Source organism: Microtus pennsylvanicus, chromosome 9 (genome assembly GCF_037038515.1).
Source record: "Microtus pennsylvanicus isolate mMicPen1 chromosome 9, mMicPen1.hap1, whole genome shotgun sequence".
In the NCBI taxonomy this organism is placed as follows: Eukaryota; Metazoa; Chordata; class Mammalia; order Rodentia; family Cricetidae; genus Microtus; species Microtus pennsylvanicus.
Window position 1 is genome coordinate 3,635,581 of NC_134587.1, and position 27,866 is coordinate 3,663,446.

The 27,866-nt window shown below is 42.4% G+C and overlaps 1 protein-coding gene across 2 annotated transcripts; it reads right to left on the reverse strand.

Moving 5' to 3' along the window:
• Positions 1-1,856: 1,856 nt before the first annotated feature.
• Positions 1,857-13,105, reverse strand: Dusp19 (dual specificity phosphatase 19). Of its 2 annotated transcripts, XM_075984737.1 has the most exons (4): positions 12,749-13,105; positions 8,947-8,993; positions 6,584-6,736; positions 1,857-2,253 (listed from the first exon to the last, which is right to left on the reverse strand). In XM_075984737.1, exons 1-4 carry the CDS (start codon positions 12,969-12,971, stop codon positions 2,047-2,049), a joined length of 630 nt encoding a protein of 209 aa, XP_075840852.1. In that variant the 5' UTR covers positions 12,972-13,105; the 3' UTR covers positions 1,857-2,046. The 2 variants fall into 2 exon arrangements, with proteins under 2 accessions (XP_075840852.1, XP_075840853.1); XM_075984738.1 differs by lacking the exon at positions 6,584-6,736.
• Between the last annotated feature and the right edge of the window lie 14,761 nt (positions 13,106-27,866).

The window sequence follows — 27,866 nt, forward strand, 5'->3', positions numbered from 1 at the left end:
TCATATGCCAATGTTTCGTGCTCTTCCTCATTTTTGGCTTTTACATATGTTCCTGACTCAGTTCTGAAAAATCTGCCACAACCCACTCACCTTCAGTCAATTCCTACTTATCTTTTAGAACCTATCACAAATGTCACTCAAAAAGCATAAAAAAATCCCTCATAACTAGACAAAGATAAAATTTGCAGTATGCACCTACATAAAAATTTTAAAAGATTTTTATTTGTGTGTGTATGTGTGTGTGTTGCTGATGATGGAAGTCAGGGCCTCTTAGCAAACTAAGCATACACTCTCCCACTTGATCTGTAATCCCCTGCCTCAAACTCAAAACCATATAGCAAATATACAATGTACATAATTCAGTTTTGTTATCATGGAAGCATTAGAGAAAAAAAACGGTTCAAAGTGTTCTTCCAGGAAAAAAATGTACACAATGTTGAGCATTCTATAAATATTTAAATTTTTTTATAGATTCATAATTTTTCCTATGAAAATATGTTTTTCAATAGAATACTGAAATATAAAATAGATCAATCTTAAGATTTTATCTTAAAAAAAATCATCTTTCACTGTAAGATAGATTTTAGAGATCCCAGGAGACAAAAAATATGGCAGGAAACCCATAAACAGAACACTTAGCACCCAAGTTAAAAAGAGCAAAGTGTAAGTGATAACGCTTAATTAAAAAAAATCATAAAATTATAACATAGAGCATCTATGCAATCACCTAACGAATAAAAGAAAATACTTATAATAGGACCAAATTTAAAAGTCAAAATGAAAATTTGTATAATGTAATCCTAATTGGTCCTATTAAATAAAAATCTGAAGTCAGATATTAGGGGGTGAAAGCCAAAAGATCAGAGAAGCAGAGCAGCCAGCCACTAGTGTTCTTACCTCTTCAAATGCTCAGACCCAATAGGCAAGGTCCTGTCTCTACAGATCCCCAGACTGGATGCTCTGAGCTCCTGTCTCCTCCCACCTTATATTCCTCTCTGCCCAGCCATCGCTCCTGTCTCCACCTCCCTAGTGCTAAGACTAAATGAGTGGGATCCCCAGTGCTGGGATCAAAGATGTGAGCTCTGTTTTTCTTTTAGACTGATTTGATCTTGAGTAGCCTAGAGAGGCCTTGAACTCACAGAGATCTGTCTGCCTGCTTCCCAGAGTGCTGGGATTAAAGGTGTGCATCACCACTGCCCAGCCTCTATGGCTAGTTAGTGTGGCTAGTTTCGCACTCTGATCCTCAAGGAAGCTTTATTTGTTATCAAATATCACCAGAAACTTGTTTTTCATAAGAGGATTTAAGTTACATGTATTTATAAGCATCAGATAGCTTTTATATAAGCCTTTGATTCTGGTACTCTTTGGGAGAAGCTGAAGATATTATTTTTTTTAAATATTTATTTATTATATATACAATATTCTGTCTGCACGTATGCCTGGAAGCAAGAAGAGGGCACCAGACCTCATTACAGATGGTTGTGAGCCACCATGTGGTTGCTGGGAATTGAACTCAGGACCTTTAAAAGAGCAGGCAATGCTCTTAACCTCTGAGCCATCTCTCCAGCCCCAAGATATTATTTTTTAACTTAGAAAAAATTCTTTACAAAAATTTTACCTTTTTTGAAATGGTAAGTCTTCACTTAGTAAGTCTACCACTTCAAAAGGTTTTGTTCATGAAATTTTGTATGAGAAAAAAAATTAATTAAAAGGCTTCATTGATTGCTTTTCTATCTCTAACAAAAAATTTAAGGTTTAAAATTTCTCCTACACATATGTGATTTAGTGATTTGATAATACATTATCTTCTCTTTGTAATTCAAAGAAATACTTAACCAGATATTGCAATAACAAAGTGATGGTAAAACTTAAAAATGTATTAATATTCAGGGCAATACAAGTAACCCCCATTTCCACTGGCAAAAGACAACAGGAAAGAGAAGTTTTACAAGTTTTCTGCCCAAAACAGAGGCCAATGGAGAAGCTGTTGGTCTGTCTCTGCTAGAGCACAGATCATGGACCACGGTCCCTGTCCGCTGTGGGCAGCTAGTCACCTCCACTGTTCTCTCTGCCCACTTGGTAGGCGCGAAGCTGTTCTACAAAGCCAGGATTCGGACATATGGACGGCCTTGCACTTTTCACCAACGACAAAGCTCTGGTGAACTCCATTTCTTCAAAAGTCATCAGGAAGCCGATGACAATGGCAGCAGCCCTAGAAACCCCTGCGTTACAGTGAACGAGGACCACGCCATCCTGCAATGACAGCAAACAAAACTCACATTAGTCACCTGAGAAAGGTCATTAAATTAATTAGACATTCTTAGCAGACTCAAAACTGTCAAGTAAATAATTCATCTTGTCTATCTATATCACAGAATAAATTTCACTGCAGAAAACGAGGACAAATTTATCATCTACCACCTGCTTTCCCCCGGGACTGAAAGGCTCTGGTAATGTGGTTGGAATTCTCAAATGGCATCTTCTACAGGCCTCAAGTGACCCAGCCAAGTACAGAGAAAAACCTAGCAACTTACCAGCGCATGTATAGAAATAACTGGTGTCCCTGGCTTGGAAATCTACGTACAAAATCATTGGTGCTGTGGGGCCTGTGATTCCGAAGGAAGTAAATTAAAAATATTCTTAACCAATCAGCTAGTAAATGATGGAATGGGAAAGGTAATTATATCCCAGATGTGAGGTCCATAAATAGAAAACTCCTCAGGTAAATGATACTTTACAAGTGCAGTGGACACAGTGCAGGGTGGATGCCGGTTTGGGCAATATTGCATCATCAATGATGAATGAAATCGATCTGATGGACCAACAGTGTACAGTTGGCCAACTGCGGGCTTTTAAAAAGTTAATGGTCTATAGTGAACGGAGCACACAGCACAGAATTAAACATTTCAGCAACCTCATTTCTCCACTCGTCATCTGGTACAGCAGGAAAGGGACAGGAGGGGACCATATGACTAGAAACCCTAGCTCCCAAGCTCACATTACACAACTGCTGTCATGGGCCATTTGACTATTTTAGGCTTGCCAGGCAGCATCCCCACATCTGTGGATCTGTGATGAAAATACTATCTTGATCCACTGTATCAAACCTCCAAGGGCATCTCTTTTCAAGAATGATTAGCAACAAAATTAATATTTTGAAATTCCTCACATCAACAAGTCTGTGTCAACTGTCTATGATTCACTTTTGAGCTTTGCTTCCACACAGGAAAAGTAAAATAACACCCACCATATACATCTACACATCAGGAACTTGTCCCACTTTTTAAAAATTATCTTTATTTTTAAAAATTATGTGTGTGTGCATGTACATGTGTGCACACACATGTGGGTAGAGACCCCATGGAGGCCAGAAGAGTGTGTCCCATCCCCTGGAGCTGGAGTTCCACATGTGAGCTGCCAGGGTACTGGGAACTAACTGGTCCTCCAGGAGGAAGAGCTCTTGTGTGCTAGGCCATCTCTCCAGCCCCTCTCATTTTGTGCTTTGTGGGTTTTCTTCTGCATTTGCAGTACTAATAGTTTTAGTACTATAGAGCTATAAAATTCATAGCTCTGCACACACTAGGCAAGTTCTCTATGACCAGCCTTCTCTTTTCATTTTAAGACAGGTTCTCACTAAGTAGCCCCGGGGGGTTCTAGACTCACCCGGTACTTCAGTCTTCCTGCCTCAACCTAATTTGTTTTTCCACTTTGTACCAACAGTTGGTTTTGTTTTTAAGGATAGGGTTCCTCTGTGTACTATTGGCTGTCCTAGAACTTGCTCTGTAGACCAGGCTGATCTCGAACTCACAGAGATCCATCTGCCTCTGTCTAAGTGCTGGGATGAAAGATGTGAGTCATCACTTAACAGTTAATTTTTTATGACTTAAAATGTTTAAAAATTATATTACAACAACTTGAAAATTACTAATGTATATTACTTAGTTCAAAACAATCTCCAGATCTCAATCAATTTTTAAAAAATTTTAATATTTTTCTTTCACTATTTTAAATAACTACTTTTGTTTTTTATAAATTTATTTACTTTATGTGTATGTATGTCCACCTTGTCAGAAGATGTTAGAGTCTGTGCTGGCTAGTCTTATGTCAACTTGACACAAGCCAGAGTTATCTGAAAGGAGGTAACTTCAATTGAGAAAATACCTTCATAAGATCCAGCTATAAGGCATTTTCTTAATTAGTGATTGATGTGGGGGGGACTAGCCCATTGTGGGTGGTGCCATTCCCTGGTGCTGGTAGTCCTGAATTTTATAAGAAAGCAGGTTGAGTCAGCCATGATGAGCAAACCAGTAAGCAGAACCCCTCCATGTCCTCTGCATCAGCTCCTGTCTCTAGGTTCCTTCCCTGAGTTCCTGTCCTTTCTTCGATGATGAACATATATGGAAGTGTAAGGCAAACAATCCTTTTCCTCCCTAATCTGCTGTTTTGTTTTTGTTTTGTTTTGTTTTGTTTGTTTGTTTTGGTCATGGTGTTTTGTTATAATAGAAACCCTAAGACAGGTTCCCTGGAAGTTACAGTCGGTTATGAGCTACCATACTGGGAAACGGGTCTGGGTCCTCTGCAGGAAAGAGAACTCTCTCTCAATGGCTAAGCCTGGTCTCCAGCCCCTGTAACATTCCATCAGGGAGTGCAGAGCGATTCATGAAGTCTTAACCCTACTTGAAGAGCTACGAACAGTCAACAGGTGCTAGGGTAGGGAGAGTCGGGTTTCTCCAGAAGTGTGGTCTCTGGTAGGCTGACCACGCTGCAGTGGATGCCCCATGCCCAGTGTATAAGGGCAGCAGTAATTAAACTCAGTGAGTTATTTAAAAAAGAGAGAGAGAGAGCATGAATTTGAGAGGGGGATGTGGGAGGATCTCAAAGGAGGTGGAGGGAGACAGTGGGGGAGGATTGGTGTAGGATTAAAATACATTGTATCCATGTATAAAATCCTCAAAGAAAAAATTTTAAATATATTAAAAATCAAATACATAAAATACTCCCAATCTTTTGGAGAGTCAGACTGTGACAATTCCTGAAGAAAGATAACCTCCTTATTGTGCTGAGATCCCCCAGCAAACGTCTGTAGCACAGGTCACTTAGACAACACTCATGCCTATCCAATATGGTGCTGTGCTTTGAAGACGGTTTGAGCATGGCCCCTAGAGGCTCATGGTATCAAAGTTTGGGCTCATGCTGTGAGGTTAGGAGGTGGTGGGACTCGGGGACGGACTCCTGCAAGGGATGTGCTCCTAGTCCCAGAGTCCCCATGGGACTCCTGACTAGTTCTTGGGGGAAGAGACTACTATATAAGCCGTATCCACCAACCTGCCTGGGCATCTGATATGGCTACCGTAAACAGGTCTATGAGTGTGAATCCTCTGATACTATTCCTTATCAAAAATGATTATACATTCCATCATACATAAAAACTAAAGGAATTAATTGGAAAAATATAAACTTAATTACAATTAAAATATAAAACAGAATTACTTATTGAGAGAAAAAAATATCATTTCAGGATACAACTTTAGGTAATAGCCATCCTAGAAGTCCTGTCTGTCAGAACATTGGTAATAAATCGAACTTAATATTGAAGTAATATCTTGTGTCGGTCTTCTTAAGTCACAAAACCAGCAGATAGTTTCAGATTAGGATTTCATATCGTCTCAGCACAACAACATGCATTCTGTCTTAAAATTCTATGCTTCAAAATGCATAGGGGCCAGAGATACAGCTCAGCTGGTAGAGTACTTGGCACGAACAAGGCCCCAGGTTCCATGCCCAGTCCAGCATAAAAAAAGACACGGTAACACACATCTCCAAGTCTAGTGTGGGGGTGGTAGAGGCAGGAAGACCAGAAGTTCAAGATCATCCTTGGCTGCACAGCAAGTCTGAGGCTTCACCTAAGCTCGATGACCCTGCTTCAATCAATCAGTCAATACTTTTTTATAGGCTCAGCTACACAATCTCTGCGCCTTAGTCAGGAGAATGAATTCATCACCAAGAATCCACTGACAAGACTAGAGCAGACTGTACCCTTTGGTCCATCTGGCTTCTGACAAATCTGTCAGGATGTATGTAGGTGCTAACACAGCCTCAGAGGACATTTAACTATATATTTACACAGGAAAATTCAGAAGCGGAGGGAGTTTGTATCCCAGTGTTTCTTGGTAAGAACTCAGAAGAAACAAAGCTAAATTAATATGAAAAATAAACTTCTCATTAATAAAAAAAGAAACAATTGTTGGGCAGTGGTGGCACATGCCTTTAATCCCAGCACTCGGGAGGCAGAGGCGGGTGGATCTCTGTGAGTTCGAGGTCTACAAGAGCTAGTCCTAGGACAGACACCAAAGCTACAGAGAAACCCTGTCTCGAAAAACCAAAAAAACAAACAAGAAACAAACAAACAACAACAACAAAAACCAATTAGAGAACCAAAAATACTGAAGGATTTGATGAGTATTACTAGAGGGAAATCTTCACAATGGTCCTTCACAAATTCAGTAAAACATACAAAAACCGGACGGTGGTCCCCTGTGTTTCAATTTCTAGTTCTGAAGAACTATATCAAAATAAAACTCACCTTCAGTTTTGCTTGCTCAATAAACTGAAAACATTCTGGAAAATAAGACAGGATATTGGTTTCAGGCACATCCAGTATAGAAATGGTCTTATACGTAAACTCAGTAAGGAAGGCATTTTCTACTCCATAAGCAACATTGAGAATATGGGTCACCTTAAAGGGAAGAACAGAGATGGTTTTTAAGTTCTGTGAATTAGATGATCCAGAAACAGACCGGAATTGTAACTTCCGGAATATGAATAATGAAAACATAATGACTCACTGAGTGGTACATGTTCTCTGCCTCATCCCTCAGCAACAATGCTCTTTAATAATACATGCAGGAAGCTTCTGTTGTACTCTGACTCCTTGGAGACTGCCATCCGCCCTGCACTAGAAGCACTGTGAAAATTCAGATCAGGTTGAACTTAATGATCCTAAGAACTGAGTGAACAAGGACCTCAGCAGAAAGTACTTAAAATATCTACTAGGAAAAAAACACCTCAGTGAATATTATTGTGGTATATTATTTGTTTTAGTAAGTAAACTTGTCTGAAGATCAGAGGGCAAAAAACAAAGACAAGAACCTCAGTGGTTTTTGTTTGTTTGGTTTGGTTTTCTATTGCAATGAACCACAAGCATTTATGGGGCTTATGAAAGGGACCCAGCCAAAAAGGTTCTTTTTCAAGAAAGCCTACCTCTACCACCCAGTGAGAGAAGTGTTGATTGATGCTGGCCTTGGGCTGGGACACCTTCTATAACAGGGGTAGTATGAATTCCTTTATTCTTACTTCGTGTTTACCAGGCATGCAGCTTGTCTCAGGCCTCTTACTTAGGCATTATTATTTCCACTGCAAATCAAAATGTGTTTCTGTCTCTGAAATCAAAACACCGTAAAGAGGAAGGATGAAAAGGTTTGCTTTCATCGCGTCTCCACGCCATCTTTCTACTCTCACAGCAACCACGGTCACTGCTTTTCTCTCATATTCTTTTGAGGTTTCTCTATGCAAATTTTACTTATTGATCTAAGCACTCAACCAGCCAACTAAGCAGCCAGCCAGCAGCAGCTGAGAGCTCACCACAATCTGATCCGTGATCCACAAGTTGCAAGCAGGGAGAGGGGGTGAGACTGTGCCTGGCATGGGCTTTGGAAACCTCAAAGGCCACCCCTAGTGAGACACCTCCTCCAACGGGGCCACAGCTCCTAATCCTTCCTACACAGTCCACCAACTAGGAACTTTCTTCTCCCCATAACCAACCAATCGTGAGGATTTTGACCTCTCAGGATACCTCAAATCCACCACTTCTCTCTACCCCTCTGCATTCGAATCTAAGCCAGTCTCAGCTTCCCCGAGATAAATGAAGTAACTCCACAGTTGGTCTCCCCATCTCTAGCTCAATTCTGTTTCCCACACTGCTTCTAATGAGAAATCTCTTTAAAGTGCACCTTTAATCCTGATATTTCACTGCGCAAATGTGTCACTGGCTTTCACCATGTTTTGGATCGTGTCTAAACAACGACGGCACTGGGTCACGCTTGCCTCTCTTGCTCATATCTTGGTACCCTTTGTTCTCACACTATCTTCTCATCTCCACCTCTGTCCCTGCAAGCATCAACCTTTCTTTTCTCTGGCTTGGGGCTGTCTACACACACCATCTCTTCTATCTGAATCCTCTTACGTCTCACCCCCCTCAGAGAGAAATTCAAGATTCCCTCCTCCAAGAAGCTTTTCCTGAGTCGCCAAGTCTCAAACCAAACCAAACAAACCAGGGGCATCGTCACTCTGTACTTCTAGACTGAACCGTACACTATACCATTCTATAGTTTTTTATTTTCTTTGGGTCCATTCTGAGCATAAGCTTCAAGTGAACAGGAACCTCATGTGCTCCTCAAACCACTCAACATGAACTGAAACTGTGCTTGACATGTTAGCAAACAGCTAAAAGTTACTTCGAGGAAATACTGAAAGCAAGCAACAAATCCAATCAGTTGTGTGAAGGGAGCAGGTAAGAAGCAATGTTAGTGGAGGCTGGTGTACGAGCTGGGACTCAGGAATGGGTGGGTCTTTGACAAGCAGAGGTGAGGAAAGTCTGCCCCATACGGAACTGCTCACACATAGGCAGGAAAGATGCGCTTCCAGGGTCAAGTGCATGGGTTGTGTGAAGGGACCCGAGAAGAACGTGAAACGGGAAAGCTGAATTACACAGCTGTGTATTTAAAGCAGGTGCGATTATTCTGTCAATGCTATTAAAATTGGAGCCCAAATTGCACAGATGAAAGGAATCATGCCAAAGTTGGAGCAATACAGTTTTCCCATGGGATGGGAGAACGGCCATCCCCCTGGATGCAGTCCTAGACCTGAAGCATCCGTCGCTGCATTTACCTTGTACTTCCTCAGTAGCTCCAGATCATGAGCGGCATCCTGTGACCCTGAGGAAATAAATCATATGATCCTGAATACAAACACCACCATTCTGAATCTTCACACGAATTTTATGTAAGGATTCTCTAAAAAACACAACAGCTTGGGGGAAAAAAAAATCAATGTGGGAGAATATCAGTTTAATTTTTTAGAAGGGAAATTTGGTAATATTCACCATGAAAAGTTAACTTTTGTATCCATCTATGGACTTTCCCATTTTGAATAATTTATACTAAAATTATAGATGTTGCGGTGATTACCTCTAAGGATGTTCACACGTAACGTATAAAAACAAAACCAGCAAGCAAAACAACACCAAGTCCAATGTAGGTGCTAAGATAAGTAAAAGATGGTACAATTACATAGCGAAATCTGTATAGCAATATGTACCACTAGAAATAAAAATTAAAATAGGTAAGGCATGGGATACATATTCTCAGTATGTTAGGAAATAAATACGCATTAGAGGGGCTTGGAAGACGGCTCAGTGGGTGAAGTACTTGCTGAAACAGGACCTGAGTTAGATCCCTACCACCCACATACAATCCAGGCATGGTGTGAAATGTACCATAAAAAACAAAAACGTGTTTAAAATCAGAAAGTACATGGAACAAAACACTAAATGTGGGGTTACAGGTGATTTTTTTTCTTACGTGAATTCTATTATTTACAATAAACACCTCTTTGTTTTATAAAAGAAAGGGTATTAAGAAAGTCAGACACCTGCAGAGGAAGGCCAGGCCAGCTGGCGAGGGAACACACAGTAGCTCTGCGGTCCACGGCTCCCACCCACCCACTGTACACCGCTGGGGCTGTGCCTCTCCCGGTCTCTTTCTGTTGAAGACGGCTCCCTACTCTCCAACACAAATTCTTATCTGAGAATGGCCAGTTAGCACAGAGCAGGTTTCACGAATGCTCAAATGGGACATTTACAACGAAGGATTTCAGGACTGTTACTTTCCTGTGACTCTGTTTCCGTACACAACACTTTCCCTGCCGCCCTTCCTTGCCTGAGGAATCGGCTTCCCTTACATGATTTCAGGTCACTGAGCATCCACAAGTACACAGTGGGTCCCAGCTGGGAGGCTCCTTACTAAACACGCATTCTGCTTCTTTCTACTCGGAAGTTAGACTTCCAAAAGATGGGCATTTAACAGACGTAGACGGTGGGTACAGAAATTGTCTGTTCTCTCGTCTTTCTGTAATTTCCTGCCAGTTTGAAATACCTCACAACTAAAAGGTAATTCTCAGCTGTCAACTCTAGGAAGGTTTAACCATGTCGGGGATGGCAAACACGTTCAGATAAATTAGTTTTAATTTAATATTTAGTGAACATACCATCTTTTAACAAATTACTCTGATCTGTTTGTATTTTAAAATAGTAAACCTGCAACATGGCTTAAGTGAAATCCTTTCCTTTCTCACCCTGTGCTTGCGGTATTGAGGTATGTACTCCACTGCGGGGTCTCACTCTGCTGCTGACGCTGCGTTCACCCTGTAGCCCAGGGAGCCGTGAACTAGTTATTTTCCCGCCTCAGCTTCAGGAACAGTCACCACTGCAGCTAATTAAAATTCTGGTTTTTAAAGTATTTACTTATTTATTCATTTACTTTTTTTTTTTTTTTGGTTTTTCAAGACAGGGTTTCTCTGTAGCTTTTGGAGCCTGTCCTGGAACTCCCTTTGTAGACCAGGCTGGCCTCGAACTCCCAGAGATCCGCCTGCCTTTGCCTCCCGAGTGCTGGGATTACAGGCGTGCACCACCACCGCCCGGCTTTTCATTTACTTTTTTTCCCATTTATTGTGAATGTAAGAAAGAAGGGGAGAGAAAGAGACAGAGACAAAGGGCGGACGAAGACAGAGCGTGTGCCTGGGGAGGTCAGAAGCAGCTTCAGGAAGTCAAATAACTGAGATGTGCTCATATCCATATTATCACTCTGGATACAGTGAACGAGATCTGAGCTGTCCTGCTCAGTCAAACCATTCACTTAAAGTTTTGCTGTTCATTTGGTGAGATCATATATTTTTTTCTTTGAGCTGAAAAACTAGATGGCCTTATTTATTCAATCAATTTAAAGAGAGTTTGTAGTGATATTTCATTTGTATTTTAATAAATAAAGCTTGTCTGAAGACCAGAAGGTAAAACCAAGCCACTGGAGGCCAGGCCGTGGTGGCTCACACCTTTAATCCCAGCACTAGAGAAGAATATAAGGCGGGATAAGACTGAAATTCATTCTCTTTCAGTCTGAGGATTTCTTTGAGGTAACAGCTCTCTAGTGGCTTAACCGCTTTGCTTTTCTGATCTTCAGATTGGGCCCCAATATCTGTGTCTGGGTTTTTAATCGTGTATGATAAGTCTTAAAACTCGTGGTATAACGAAAACTTCCACTGCTTGAGTGTTGTCAAGGAAACATTCACAATGCCAGAACAACTTCATCGGGTGTTACTTCAGGAAAAGCAGATGGTTTGGAGGGTAGAGAAACGGCTCAGTGGCTGAGAGCACGTATTGCTCTCACAGAGGACGGAGGTGACGTTCCCAGCACACACACGGTGGTTCACAACCGTCCTTACTCCAGTTAGGGGAATCCGATGACCTCTTCTGATCTCTGGGGTTACCATGCACACACATGATGGACATGTAACATGCATACAATACATGCATATAAAATAAACTAAAAAAATACTTTAAGCAGATGGCTTTGGCGGTCTAGAGAGAATAAATGCATTGCACCACCTAATGTAAGTCTAACTGCAAGCAACACAGTATAATGGCAGAGGGTAAGAGTACATCAGACGTGGACCTGATGCCCAGCTCTGCTGTTTACTAAATCTGGTATCTGTGCAAATCACTCACCCAGTCTTAAAGCCCAGTCCCCAATTGTAACTTGGAGATCTTTAAAAGCATTGTATGTGTATACTTCATATTGTGGGTATATCTAACTCCCGAGTCTGTGTCCATGTGTTATTTTTCTCATTCATAAATATGAAGTAATGCAGATCTACGGGATAGGCTGGTTTCTAAAGAATACCATACTAGATCAACACGATAACAAGCGAGTACTCTCCAGGCGGTAGTGGTGCAGGCCTTTAATCCCAGTACTCGGGAGGCAGAGGCAGGCAGATCTCTGTGAATTCGAGGCCAGCCTGGTCTACAAGAGCTAGTTCCAGGACAGGCTCCAAAGCTACAGAAAAGCCTTATCTCGAAAAAACAAAAACAGAAGCAATAACAACAACAACAAAAATCCCAATCTCTTACATGCTTTCTTCTTTTGCTATCTGTAGGCGATGCTTGCATACAAATTCAGTATTTCCACATCACAAGACATGAGGCCAACAGACTCGTGGATGTAAAATAGAAGCCTTGTTTTCAGCACAGCAAAGACAGACACCGTGAGCAGATGACAGGGGAAGTAAGCTTTCAGCGTCCTTCCAACAGCCAAGGAACCACGTGCTTATTTGCATTTTAAAAGGATATGGTCTTTTCACAAAACAAGAAAACACAGCCTCCCATTAGCCTCCAGAGAAAGTTAAGAAAATAAGAACATTTCTTCTAAAATTCTAGAATCAGGTGTCAAAGTGATAAATGTTGATGTGAAAGAAACATCCCTATTTTTTTCCTAACCTAAAAAAGTAAACATTTCAACTTTCCGTCAGGATAGCTGATGATGTTACTGTGCAAGGGGGATTATTAGGCATAGAGGAAGCTGATGGCAAAGGAATCCAGTTCAAAGGACTCCACAACGCAGTGGCCAGCCAGTCTACTCACCCAGAAGCAGCCAGGGCTTAATAACGCCAACTTGCAGGTCCAAGCTAAGGTCCTGCACGTAGCCATAACCACCCCCACCGCCGGGCTCCGCTTCCACAACTTCAGCTGTGGCATCTTTCCAGGTCTCTATAAGTTTCTTTCCAGTTAGCGTGGTCACCCTGGTGCACTGCTTCCTGAGGTTATTCCGGGAGAATGCTTGGATTTCTTGGTTCAGGGAGTGCATTACATGAGCGGAGGAGGAAAGGCGGCAGACACAAAGACACACCGCCCTCACCGGGCGTCACGACCCGGAGCTGGACCCTGCAGGTGACAGCCACTCGGCTAAGAGCAGCCCGGCCCCGCTGTCCCGAGCGCCGCTGTAAGGCGACAGCTGATTGGCCGCTGAGACACAGGGGCTGATTGGATGCCGCTTCCCACCTGCAGCCGGAAGTTCTGGGTCTTCCGGGTCCGTCACCGCCCCTCAGCCGGGCGGGTCCTCAGTGTTTCATCCCTGCTGAGTTCTGCACGCGGCGTGGTTTTTCTGAAACGCAGTCGGGGAAAGATGGTGTCTCCTAGCTCTCAACTCTCCCAGGGCAGTGGGTTCCGGGACGGCCCGACTCCTGACGACGGTGCGGTGGAGATAGCTGCTGAGCCACGGTCGCCTCCGAGGGCTGCTCCTCCTTTGTCCTCACTTTTTTCCCCTCTGCTGTTACTCCTAGGACAGACGTTGACTAGATAAAACCACTGAGTGTATCAGTGAAGCGCCAGCTGAAGTACAGCGTAAATAAAAGGTCGTCTTAAATAGGTTTCTGTAGATTAGCAAGGCTGAAGATGTGTGTCTTCTGACTTTGCACGCCTTATACAGAAAGCATGGCAGCCGTTCTAGACGTAGTTGGGAAAAATTAAGTATACAAACACAGAAATTCTCCAACCGATAAATAGGGTGACGATTCTGCCTGCTAAAGATGATTTGTTTTGCAAACAAACTGCAAGATTTTTTTCAACTGAAATTTTCCTTATTGACCCTTACTAAATGCAATTTTATGATAATTTGAGTACAATGTATAAAGACTTAGAAAAAATGTATTCTCCAACATTACATACAAATGTTTCTGCTGCTTTTAAAACTTTCATGAAAGTAAGTTTATGGGCTGACTTTTTGTGTTTCTTCACAATTATAGGTTACTGGAATTGCAGGCTCAAGTGTCCTGATAGTTGGAGGTAAGACCTTTGGGAGGATAATTGGTATTGTATTAAAACATATGACAGGATTAATGACTTCATGAAAAGGCACAAGAACTTCCTTCCCTTACTCTGGGCCAGGTAAAGGAGGACAAAGGAAGTTGGGAGAAGTGGGTGTCAGTAAACCAGAAAGTAGGAGCACACCAGGAGCCTTGCAGAGGCTAGCATCTTGATTTCGTATATCTTGACCCCCAAACCACAAGAAGTAAATTTCTCTTGCTTATGCGACACAGTTTATAGTGTTTTGTTTTCTCCTTCAAGTGGAGTTTCGCGCTCACCGTACCTGGCTGGAACTCTGGAGTGAAGTGTAAATTATTTGTCTCCTTTAGTCGATCACAGGCTCCTCCAAAACAACCCTCACCATAAAGCAGTCCATGTACTTATCCGACAGTGAGTACTTACCGCACGCTGCACTCCGCTAACAACTTCTACACACTTAATAATTTAGACATTATGTCATTTTACCTCACCATGAGCTTAGTATATATAATAAATATTTAAACAAATCCACAGTTTACAGCTGGGGAAACTTGGATGCAGGCAGAGTATTTCACAGCTATGTTTTGAACCACAAGTAAAGCCTGGGTGCGTTCCAGTCCAGAGCTTCAGTTTTTTGTTTTTGTTTTTTTTGTTTGGGTTTGGTTTACTTTTGGTTTTTTTTCAAGACAGGGTTTCTCTGTGTAGCAGCCCTGGCTGTCCTGGAACTCACTCTGTAGACCAGGCGGGCCTTGAACTCACAGACATCTGCTTGCCTCTTCCTTCCAATGTTGGGATTAAAGGCCTGAGCCACCACCACCCAGATTCTTTCTTCTTTACTACAGAATCCTGCTTTGCCCCTCAAAGTAACAGTAGTTATAATAACAATATTATATGTGCCAGGGGCTGCATAGTTTAAACACATTAGTGTTTAACTCTGAGTCACCAATAATGCATCCGTGTCACTCTGAGAGAAGAAAGAAAAGAGCTTCCCCTTGGGCTGTTTAACCAAGAGTGAGCCCAGACTTGAATTCTCTACTTGATGTTGCCTGTGTCTCCCATCCCTGTCTGAATCTGTGCCTGCCTGGAGGCTGTGCTGCGACTCTGTCCCTGTCCCTGTATCTCATCTGTGTCAGTTCCTGTATCTGTGTCTATCTATATCTATATTTGTGGCAGTCCCTGTGAGTCTGTCTGTTGTCTGTGTGTCTGTCTTTTCTGAACACTGCAGAAAACATCACATGGGGAGGAATGATATACTTTATAGAAATCTTTAACAGAGTTTACAAGTTCAGTATCAGCCCCAAGTGACCCAGACAACAAGCAGTGCTACAAATATCATTGTTTATCAGTCAATATCCATGTGCTTGTTCAACATTTATGATGGATATTCATTTTAGAATATTGCTTTTAACCTCTGCCGTTTTCAGCCGATGATACACATGTATTTTTATGGATCAGGGGCATAGAAGAGTACATAATTTTAAATTACAGATATGCACTAGCTGGTAGATTTGTTATATTGCTTTATTAATATAGTTTAAACAAACAGGCCGAGTACATGGTAGGATAGCAGTCTTAATTTTTAAGTGACCTCAGGGTGTATTTTTAACTCTGGCTGTGAGGTCCAGCAAAAGATCCACTGTCCTAGAATGTAAGAAAAAAATTATTGTAATCATTACTATAAGGTGCTGTTGTAGTTGTTATGATTATTAGGGGGAATAAAAAATTCTGTTTCGTGGAGCATGTGTTCGAGTAGAGGGAGCAAGCAGGTGTGTTTGTGTGTGTGAGAGAGAGACAGAGAGAGACAGAGAGAGAGAGAGAGAGAAAGAGAAAGAGAGAGAGAGAGAAGGAGAGAGACAGAGGACCATGAAGGAACATTAAATGCTAAACACCATGGTGAAAGAACAGTGTGCTGCTAGCTACCAGTTGGTGAAAGAAGGCCCATCCAATAAAGCAAACTTTGAAACAGGCTTGAGTAACGTGCGGAAGCCAGCATTAGAGGTATCTGGATAAGAGAGTCATACGAAATGTCTGTGCCGTGCACTGAGAATGTGTCTAGACAACAGAATGCTGAGAAGTGGGAGAGGTCAGTGTGGGGCTCAGGATGTGGCCAGGTGGCTAATAAGGCTTTAGGGAGGTAGTAAAGATCAATGTTGGAGGAGATAGGGACAGAGAGATAGCAAGAACTTTGTGCTGTATTCTTAGTGAGATCAGATGTCACCAGTGAGGCCATTGGTATAGTGAGCCCTAAAGTTGACAATTTCTTCAAGGTCTACCTCAACTTCAGAAGGCTAGAGCACACCCCTCACAGAGTGGATGACATCCATGAATGATTGACCTGGGAACCTAGAGGCCGGGTCATCTTCGCCTAACTTGGTACAAATCTAAAAGGTCACTGTAACTGTAAAGGATAGTATATGGTTGGCCTCGGCTGTCATAAAGTCTATTTAATCACGTGACTTCCTTTCCCCTTCCACATGTACTGATCCAAGAATACTTTTTTAAAAGATTTATTATTTATTTTATGTGCATGGGTGTTTTGCCAGCGTGTGTACCTGTGTACATCATGCATGCAGTGCCTGCAGAGGTCAAAGCAGAGTATCAGATCCCTGGGAACTCGAGTCACAAGTCAACTGCCCTGTGGATGCTGAGAATTGAACCTGGGTTCTCATGTAGATCAGTCAGTGCTCTTAACTACTGAGCCATCTCCAGCCGCCCCCAAAAGCAGTTAAAAACATTTGAATGCTAAACTATACCTCAATCTGCTTCAAATGAAGCTGAGTTGAAAAGCAATATGTTACTTATTCTGCAGAAGAAAAAAAATCAGAAGCAACTAAGTTTGTGAGGAGGCCGCTGCTGTAGTCAGAAAGTAAGATGGCGCTTGCTTGGGCTAGAGTAGCAGCAGAAAGGGAAGAAGCAAGGTATATTCTACATAAACGTGTTCCTCACCTTAAGATGAAGCTATGCCCCAAATCCATCTCACGCTGACATACTGTTAGGCTGGAAATACATTGGATATGCTGGACCTATTGAATATTGGAGCATAGTCACACACCCTTAATAGAACATTGTTAGTTTGTTTTTTCTCCTCCGGATGGTGAGGCTGACTGCCAGCTGGCAGCTTTCCCTGCATCTGCCCAGCATTGCAAGACAGCATAGTAACTCACATTGCTATTCTAGGCAAAGATAAAGTTTCAAAGTACATTTTCCATACATGATTATCACCTTTGCAACATTATAAGAAAAAAAAAACATCATAAATCAAAACATTACAACCAGGGACAGTTTGTATATGAGAATCAAACCACAAGGAATTGCTAATAGGATCAATGCAAAGGATATTTGGATAATTCCAAATCATTAGCTGAATAATAAATTCGCCATTTATTAATAAAAGGTTAATGCAGAAATGAGAAGCAATTTGTGATATATTATGTGTTCTGGATAGTCTTATGTCAACAAACAAATTAGAGCTATCTGAAAGGAGGGAACCTCAACTGAGAAAATGCCTCTATAAGATCCAGCTGTAAGGCCTTCTCTTAATTAGTGATGATGGGGGGCCCAGCCCACGTGGGTGGCATCATTCCTGGGCTAGCGGGCCTGGATTCTCTAAGAAAGCAGGCTAAGTGCTTTTTTTGAATGGAAACTGAGAAGCAGTGGATCTGGGGGAGGAGGGACTAGAAACAGGGGATAGGAGAAGCTGCAGTTGGGATGCATTGTATGGGAAAAGAATAAAGAAAAACATTTTTAAAAAAAAAAAAAAAGAGGCATGCCGGGCAGTGGTGGCGCACGCCTTTAATCCCAGCACTCAGGAGGCAGAGGCAGGTGGATCTCTGTGAGTTCGAGGCCAGCCTGGTCTATAAGAGCTAGTTCCAGGACAGGAACCAAAAGCTACGGAGAAACCCTGTCTCGAAAATCAATCAATCAATAAATAAATAAAATAAATATAAAAAAAGAGGCAGGCAAAGGGAGAAAGTCAATAAGCAGCACTCTTCCATGGCTTCTGCATCAGCTCCTATCACCAGGTTCCTGCCCTGTTTGAGTTCCTGCCTGTAAGCCAAATAAACTCTTTCCACCGCAACCTGCTTTTTCGTCAGAAGTTCTGTGACAGCAGTAGAAATCCTAACTAGGACATTATGCTTAAAGTAACTGTTGTTGGAGTACTGGCATCCAGTGGGCAACTATTCACAGGGTCTGAACTTCCCCAGAAGCTATCTTCTGAAAATGTACCTTTTGGGGCTTAAAGATGCCATTCAAATTACTGAACCGAACGAGGGGATGTGGTGCAGAAAATTGGCAGAGAAATCTCATGTATGGTCCCATTCTGGCATCAGAAAAATGGGGAGCCCTCAGCATCAGACGTGAGAAGAGGTCCAGGAATGAGTGGCAAAAGAGACTCCTGAGACCAAATAAAAAAAAAAAGTTTTTTTTGAAACAATGTGGCTTGTGTTGTCATATGCCAATAAATGCCATCAGGGTGACAACTGAGACTATTAAATTTATATTAGATCATTAGATTTAGAGCCACCCTCAATAAAACAGGTATTATATCCAGCACTGTGCTAGCACCATCCCATGTAAGCTGCCAGATAACTCAGTGAAGTAGATACAATGTACTTACAGAAAAAGTTCATTTAATCTGGATAGTAATGGAGTAGCCCTTGGTCACACCTTAGGATTTGTTAGTAACAAGGTTGATTTAATACAGCTCTGCAACATAAGAATCTGTGGACTTGACACATTTTGTAGAGGTTGTATAGAACTATTTCTTACATTTAGATAGCTGCAGTCATTCTTGATAATACTGTGCCCTCCACAGACACGTCCCCAGGCCATTCTTCCCTGGGAGATAGCTCAATCGAGACTCCCTTTCCTGAAGATCTAGGTGTTGTCAAGTTGACAGATTAGGCTAACTAGGGCAGACATCAGTGCACTGATCTTTCTACGTTATCTAGTTTCATGTGTTGTTTCTTGGGAGAGGAACTAAGGTCCAGAGAAATAAACCATTTTTCCAAATGTCACATCACTTGTGACTCCCAGATCCCTTGATTCAATATACAATGCAGAGTCTTTGTATCGAAAGTATTTTGGGTAAAATTATTCACAAAGCTAGCCTGGTGCAGAGGTGTGGGCAGAAGCACCATACTTGGGCCTGTGGTGCTTGCAGGAGAGAAAGAAGCAAAATGCTATGAGAACCAGGCCAGAGAGAAAAGGAGGCATTTCACCCACAGGGTGGCACCACCTGTGTTCCTCCGTGATCAGTAAGGGGCCGTTCTGGGAGAGGGGTCCTTCCCTTCAGGAGCATCATTTAACCTCCGGGCTGCACACAGTCGTGCTAACTTTAATGAGAGCAGGATCACTTAAGGATTAGGATGAGATCAGGCTAGGAACACTCCCTTGTGGAGGGGTGGAGGCCCACAAGGCTCCTCCCTTCCTGAAATCATAAGATGTGAGCATTGACTATGGGTGGGACTCCCCAGCTGTGCAGCTCTTCGCGAGTCACCCAGAAGACTGGGGGTCCCCTCAGTGGTGCAGCAGCCTTTGAGACACCCAGCCTTCGGTAACCCGTTGATTCACCAAAAGGGACTTGAATAGACTCGGTGCCATCTCTATCTGAAGTGATCAGATACTCATTTCCTTTACATATAAATAAATTTATTTTTATTTTATGTGTGTTGTTATTTTGGTTATATATACGTCTGTGTGTGGGTTTCAGATCTTTGAAATGGAGACAGTTGCCACACCTCCCAATAATGCCAATCGCTATGAGTTTATGGGGACCAATTACATTCAAACTTTTCCCACATGGGCTTTTTAAACCTCAAAGCCCACCACAAGTAAAACTCTTCCTCTAACAAGGCCACTCTTCCTAGTTCTTGTAATCCTTTCATATAGTTCCATTCTCTGTAGGAGCTTATGGGACCATTCTTATTCAAACCTCCACAATGTCCAATTTATTATAACTTTTATTTATGACTAGTAATGTCATTTGTTTTATTATTTTGGCATTATGCCATATTCCAACCTGAGGAATTAAATGAACAGTCACATTACAGAAAAAAAAACAACAACATAATATAACTTTAATTTTTTCTAATGAAGTTGAGCTTTCTTCATGTCGTGAATATTATTAGTGACATTAGTAGAGAGAAGGAGCTAGAATTGTGAGAGACCTGGATCTCATAGATTTGTGAGATAATTTTGTCTCTGGATCTACAGCATCCAAGTCTGTGCCATCACCGAGTTCCCGTCACCGGGGTTGTCAAATCTAGACATGAATTCTTTTCTTTACCCTAGGAGTATCAGCATACACTATCTGGATCTTGGTAACTAAGACCCTTGGCTACTAAGTCCCAAGTCCAATTTCTCTCATGAGATGGATGGCAATAGACCTTCTGAGATTCTGACCCCCCCCCCCGTACAAAGGTGTCATTGTATAAAGCCTCCCATCAAGTAACTTACAGATTTTTAAAAGCCGTATGGAATACGAAAACCAAAGTTAAAATAAGATACCCTGCGTGGGTTGGAAAAGGAACTTTAAGATAAGGTTACCGTGCAAAATCCCAAAGACTGGGAGTATTCATTGATTGATTACCCCCACCCAGAATCAGAATTCAGGCTATTATCATTATTGTTGAAGACACCAAACCGGGTAGAAAAATGAAAATAATCAGGATGGGACAGAGCTGGAGGCTTCCTCACGATTGTGTGACATTTTGTCGTGCTTGAAGGAAGTGTGTGGGCTGCTCTGAGAGAATTGCTAGCAGGCCTTCCCAACTATGGAGCTTGTGTTTTATGCTACAATACACTAGGTAAGACGTGTTCACTTGTGCAATCAGTGCACAACTTCTATGAAGAGAAACAACTCTTCCAATTAGATCTCAGGCCCTCCCATAGGAAGGAAGCCATATTTGGTACTGTAAGCCCTGGCAGAAGTCTGTGACTGAGGAAATCATAGGCCCCAAGGCATCTGTATATTACTGCTGCTATCTGTCAGAGGGGGCTTCTGTTCTGCAGTCTGCAATGGTTACTGTGAAGGCATATGGCTGGTGTGGTGATTTGACAAGGAATGGCCTCCATAGGCTCATATACTTGGATGCTTGGGCTCGGGTTAGTGGAACTGCTTGGGAAGGATCAGGAGGTGTGACCTTGTGGGAGTAGTGTGGCCTCTTCGGAGGAGTAAGTCACTGGCATGAGGCCTGCTACCTACAGATCGGTACGTACAGGTCTCATCTATTTATCCAGCACCATGCCTGTCTATGTGCTGCCAGGATCCCCCCCCCCCCGTGGTGACAATGGACTAACCCTCTGAAACTGTATGCAAGCCCCCCCCATTACTTTCTTTTTATAAGAGTTACCTTGGTCATGGTGTCTCTTCACAGTAATGGAACTAAGACATTAAGACAACTAAGATAACTGCTCCAACTGCTGAGAGTGAAGAATTGTAAATGTTAGACACACACACACACACACACACACACACACACACACACACACACGCTCGCACATTGTGGAAATGAAGTGGAAAGACTATAAGGGCCAAAGGAAGGGGTAGAGTTTGGGGAAGCCCATCTTGAGCCAGACTGGCTGCCATTACCCACATCAGAGTCTCATGAGATCAAGTCTATTTCCTCGCGAGCTGGGTGTGTGGTGGCCCACGATTTTTATCCCAGCACTCAGGAGGCAGAGGCCAGTCTGGTCTACAGAGTTTCAGGTCAGCTACATAAAGATCCCGTCTCAAAAAAACAAAAGAAAAATTTCCCTCACGGAGGGAGGGTTGAGGTTCCCAAAGCTGTTGGGGTTCCCAGGGCAACCTTTCCCTGAAGGAGTATCAGCACAATGATGAGTCAATGGGGCGGAGTGATCTCCAGCGCCGTGGTTGCTATCAGTGAGGCACTGGCGGTGCACGGTGTTCTGAGGACACGACTGTTTCGGGTTACTCTGATAAACCAATCAACTCATTGAGCTGCACTTGAATGGAATCCCTTCTGTGGCAGTCTGCACCCTCTCTATCTGGATGACTATCTTTACAGCTTCTCGGGAGAAGTCACACAACAAAGAGCTAAGGGATCAGGGAATGAAGAGCAGGAAGAAACGAGAAGCGAGCACACCCGATAACACGCTTCTCCGCTCTCCAGATAATTTCTCATATTCTCTATCCTCTTCTTTCCCCTTCCTCCTGTGGTACTAGGTATTAAGCCTGCATTCCCGAACATGCCATCCAAGTATCCTACCAGCTCGGTTTTTGCTTTGTTTTGGGAGGCGGTCTCACTGAGTTGCTCAGGCTGACTCTCAACTTATTACCCGCAGCCCAGGCAGACCTTGAACCGGTGTTCTCCTGCCTCAGACTTCTGGGTGTCTGGGAGAACAGGCCTGTGCCACCAGGTCTGGCTTCCTTTGTCTTGGCAGATTTAGAGCGCCTATGCCAAGTAGCACACCGGGCATTTTCCCAGCGTTGGCTTTAGTCTAGCTGAAAACCTCAGTTTCAACAAAGTAACGAAAATGCAAAAAGTAGTGAGCCACAGATCTCGCGTTCCCTCTGCGGCCTGACATTTTGCATGACAGTCTGCCATGGAAATATGTAATCTTTATTAATTCAGAATGACTGCATGGGTGAAGTCTCCTTGTGAATGTTGCACTCAGAATCCTTCACTTTGCATTTCAGTCTCTGGCCCGAGTTAGCGATCCCATCTGCAATCACTGGCGAAGCAAAGGCGCAGCCTGAAATGAACACGGGGGAAGAGCTCCTCCTGCGGTTTCTGGCACCTGCTCCTGATCTGTTCACAGGCATTTAGTAATTAGTTAAATTAAAGCCAGTTTGAGTGCAAATTTCCTTTGTGAATTCAAGGCCTCATAAATGAATTTGTTAACAGTATATTTTAGTCCCACAATGGGGTTTTGTCTTCTTTGCATGGCTGTGTTTATGTTATATAATAATATAAAAAGAAACAATAGGACAGAAATAGATCCTTCTGTCTTCCCTACAAATATTAATCATTTGAGTGTGCAGGGTAATATTTAAGTACTTTCCATTGTCTAAAAAAGCAGGCCTTTTCAAAATGTAGAGAAATTTGGCTTAAGACATAATTCAGAATTTTAATTTTCTGAGATATACTTTATACATATAAAAAGTAGGCTTAGCATAATTGTCAATTTCTTTTTCATCTGTTATTTCCTCGAAAAAGAACATTTTATAACTTACTTTTGAAATTAATATGTTAATTTATCTTATAATTATATGATATATATGTTAATTATGTGGACTATATTACAGTGGTTTATGCTCCAAAAAAACCTCATGACCAGGAAATCAATCAATATACTTGTGGAGTATCTGAAATGAGTATAGTGCCTCATCAAAGGCTAGGAAGGTACAGAAACATCTATTTCACTGAAATTTAGGGATCATCCATTATATGGCATAATATCATTAGCAGAAAAGAAATATTTCCAGGTGAACAACAGCACATTTAAGATGTTGTTTATAAGATGTATTCTACTTTCAGAAAAATTAGTAAGATTTTTTTAATGTACATTCTAATTGATAAAACTCAAATACAAAAACAAAAAAAGAGACTCTGTTTTTCGAGAACCCACAGATCCATAGGAGAGGGGTAAAAACCAATCCAGAGCCGCTGAAGGGACTGCTCAGCAGGTGAGAGCATTTTGTTCTTCCAGAGTTCGGTTCTTCCAGAGCCGCTGAAGGGACTGCTCAGCAGGTGAGAGCATTTCGTTCTTCCAGAGTTCGGTTCCCGGCACCCATATGGCCACCAGCTCACCACACTCTGTAACGCCAGCTCCAGAAGATGTGATGGTTTCTTTGTGGCCTTTATGGGCCCCTGCACAGTTGTGGTGCACACATACACAGTCAGGCATATGCATACACATGTACATAAAATAAATTTTGTTTTGGGAAAAAAACAACGCAGAAAAGAAAAAAAGAAATCATAGAAAGGAATCTTCATTTTTAGCAAAATCATAGATGTAAAACTTAAAACATGTTTGCAGGGACACATCCTGGGTATCAAAAGTACAAGCTTAAATTAATCTTTACATAGTGTACTAATCAGGTGTCCCTAGAATAATCTTTTTTTTTTTTTTTTTGGTTTTTCGAGACAGGGTTTCTCTGTAGCTTTAGAGGTTGTCCTGGAACTAGCTCTTATAGACCAGGCTGGCCTCGAACTCACAGAGATTCACCTACCCCTGCCTCCCGAGTGCTGGGATTAAAGGCATGCGCCACCACCGCCGGGCCCTAGAATAATCTTAAAGGATGACTATATTAGTACAAAGGGGATTTATTAGATTGGTTTACAGGATACAGGCCGTCCAAAAGAGTTGTTTGCATGCCAGGGAGGCTGAGAAGTTGGTGGAAATCGGATACTGAAAGGACAGCAAGATTTCTGGAGAGATATCGTCTTCAGTTCACGCTAAAGGATGAGAAATCCGGGTTAGGGTTATCGTGAAGTGACAGCCACTGCTACCGCAACAGGTTGGACACATTCAGAAGCTAGGGTAGAGGTGAGCAAGCAAAAGTCAGTAGTGCTTTTTCCTCTGGGCCCCTGCCGGAAAATGTTGTGCTACCAGGTCTCCCTCCTCATTTTAATCCTTCTAAGAAACGCCCTTGCAGTCCCACCGACAGATGTGTATCTCAGCTGACAGTCAAGATTAACCATCATATACACACTAGATTATGTAAGCCTTGAAAACCATGCGGAGTTATTTGGGTTTATAGTTTATGATCATTGAGGATGTCATAATCAAATATTATAACAAGAGCTTAAGAAAACATATCTGAGGACAAGCTAGGAAACTAAAGTATTAATTTAACTATAAGGGGCATGGAAAATGTGATGTTGTTAAAACCCCTTTAAAAACCGATGACTTAGAAAGCACTGTTTTAAAGAATAATTAATGGGGGGGTGGAGAAATGACGCAGGGCACTCACGGCTCTTGCAGAGGACCTTGGTTGGTTCCCAGTACCCACATGGTTAGTTCACAACCATCCATATATCCAGACTGCCATGGACAGCAGGCACCCATGTGTATACACATCCATGTAGCATAAAGAAATACCTTTTTCCTACAGACAGAGGAGTACCAAGGGATCAAAGGGATTCTCTCCAAGCTCAGTCGAGTGAACCAGGGACGTTACCCGTGTCACTTATAGGAACAGAGGCGTTTGATTAAGAAACTCCACCAAGATGTCCACCCCAGTCAACGGCTTGTCTCTTCAACAGACATGATTGGGATCTTGGGGTGGGGAGGGATCAAATGAGGATCCCTTGAACCTCCTGAGTCTTGTATTGCTCTCACCTCACTCCATAAAAGAGTGTTAATCTCATGAGGGTCCCATACAGGTCAACACAGGTGCCTTGCTTCAAAATGACTAGGGTGATGTCTTCCCTGAAGAAGATCATTAGACTACAGAAGCCTATCAAAGAAGACATGACTGTATCTAGTCAGTGAACATGACATTGACATTTAATCTATATGGTGTATTTTATTGTTTGGTTATTCTTCTGTTTGTGGGCAAGCTAGCCTATGGTATTGAATGGCCTGCTTGCCTGCAGCTCCCAAGCAAAGGCATTATGGATACACACTACCACTCTGAGCTCTTATTTTACAAGTAATTTTTGTTTTTTTGTTTTTCAGGATGGAGTTTCTTCGTGTATCGTGGTTCTCTGGCTATCCTGGAACTCACTCTGTAGTCCAGACTGGCCTTGAACTCACAGAGATCCACCTGCCTCTGCTTCCCTGAATGCTTGGATTAAAGGCATGCGCCACCATTGTCTGGCTACAAGTACATTATTAGCCTTAGAATTGGACTCAGACTACATCCTCGTACATTTTAAGATGCGCAGACTTTGCTGGCCCTCCTACCCCCAGAGGTCATTACTGAATTAAATTAGTAGCACAGATGATTCTGACTCGCCAGCTGTAGAGTCACACAACTAGTGCTCATCTCTATGGCAACCATTTCTAAGATAAATGTGTTTCTGAACAATGGGCCCAAAATAGGTTATTACCCATTTTTATAGATTTCCACCATAGCAGCAAAAAACAATTTAGAAAAACCCGATGCATTCCTTAACCAATAAGCACACGGACAACAGACACATGCAAACCCGCAGAGAAAATATGTCTAAGAGCGTCTTTGGGTTTGGGGAGAGCTGTTTTCTATATTCCATTTCACATTAGTGTGTGAATAGATTCTCTCTCCGCTGTGTGGGCTCTGGAGATCTAACTTAGGCTTGAGAGACTGACAGCAGAGCCTTCGGCCTGAGTCATCTCTCCAACCCTGTTTCACGCTTTGGGGGCTGAAGCCTCAATAGCTAAGGAGAGTTTCAGAACTGCCCTGACAATCTGGTGAAGACTTTACTTTTAAAAACGTGTGTTTGTGATGGAAGGGTGCACATTTGTGTCTGAGGATTTAGGGCAGCTCCAGGTGTCGTTCTCAGGAGGGCTGCCTGCTTCCTTTGGAGCCTCCACCGTACCAAACTAGGTCCTCTACATGTGGGAGACAGTTGTGTAGTTTGTTCTGAGGGGCCAGGTAGATACAAATGAGCTGGCTTTTTGGAGCCCATTCCCTATGGTGGGATGCCATGCTCAGCTTTAGTGTAGCAGGGAGGGGCTTGGTCCTGCCTCAGCTTAATCTGCCAGGTTTTGTTGACTCCCCATGGGAGGTCTTACCCTTTAGGAGGAGTGGGTGAGGAGAGGTGAGGGGGAGGGAGAACTGTGGTTGGAATATAAAATAAAATAATACATACATGCATATACATACACATGCACGCGCGCGCACACACACACACACACACACACAAAATGCAGGGTCTTTTGTTGACCTGATGCTCACAAATTAGGCTGGACGCACTAGCAAGCCAGCCTCAGGGATCCTCCTATCTCTATGTTCCCTGAGCCTGGATCATGAGGACACACTACCACGTTCAACAGTTTATGTGGGCTCTGGGGTCAAACTCATGTCCTTACACTAACTAGCAAGGCCAAGTGTTTTACTGACAGAGCTATTTCCCAGCCCTGGTCTGATTTTATTGATTTATTTTTATTAGAGATGGTTGCATTTCCTTAGAGATTAGAATATTTTAAATATCTTAATTTTCCAAAAGAGGAGTGATTGAAAAGGGTTCAGGGTTCTCATATTGGGGCAAACACCATCACACAGTTTTATGGGTAGCACAATTTGGTATTGAATTTTTTTTTTAAGGACCCAAAGTTCAGGTGACTAAGGAAGTGAAAGTGGCTCTGGAAAACATTGGGGGGTGAATATAATCAAAACATGTTGTGAGAAACTCTCAAAGAACTAATAAAAAATCCACTGACACCCCCACTAAAATGTACTTATTCTACAAACATATCTCTGCTGGGGTTTCAACCTCAGAGTCACCCCAACCCCAGAGAGCAGGCCCTCAAATGAGTTGACTAGGAAACTGTCTGTAGATGTATGGACCCCTGAAGGCACAGACGCCTCTACTCAACCCTCTACGTTGCCTGAAAGTAGAAACCTGGTTCCATGGATTTTGCGGTTCTTATTTTCAATATCACGTCACAGTTTCCAGTGCTGTTAAATTCTCTGTGCTCCACGATCTGGACAGATAGCATCTCTATGGCAAGTTTTAGTGAGATTCAGTACCTAAGAGTCCTTTTATCGGTGTTCAGTTATTTAGAAATGTCAGTATGTGAGTATGCTGTATGCCTCCTAGAACGACTCCTTTCTTTGGGGTCTACATTGTGTTTAATCTACATTAATGTAATAGTGTATTGGTCTATAATTTGAGAAAAGAATTTCTCTTACGTAGGCAAAGACTCCTCTTTCTTTTCCTGACCACTCAGACCCAAATAATCACACAGAAACTATGTTAATTGCAACACTGCTTGGCCAATAGCTTAGGCTTCTTATTGGCTA

What these genes read in the sequence shown, in the direction of transcription:
- Dusp19 (XM_075984737.1), bottom strand. Translation starts at nt 12,971, where the DNA reads ATGCACTCCCTGAACCAAGAAATCCAAGCATTCTCCCGGAATAACCTC. An exon ending in TAAGCCCTGGCTGCTTCTGG is followed by an intron (nt 8,994 to 12,748) that starts GTGAGTAGACTG and finishes TTATTTCCTCAG; the next exon opens with GGTCACAGGATGCCGCTCAT. An exon ending in AGCTACTGAGGAAGTACAAG is followed by an intron (nt 6,737 to 8,946) that starts GTAAATGCAGCG and finishes CTTCCCTTTAAG; the next exon opens with GTGACCCATATTCTCAATGT.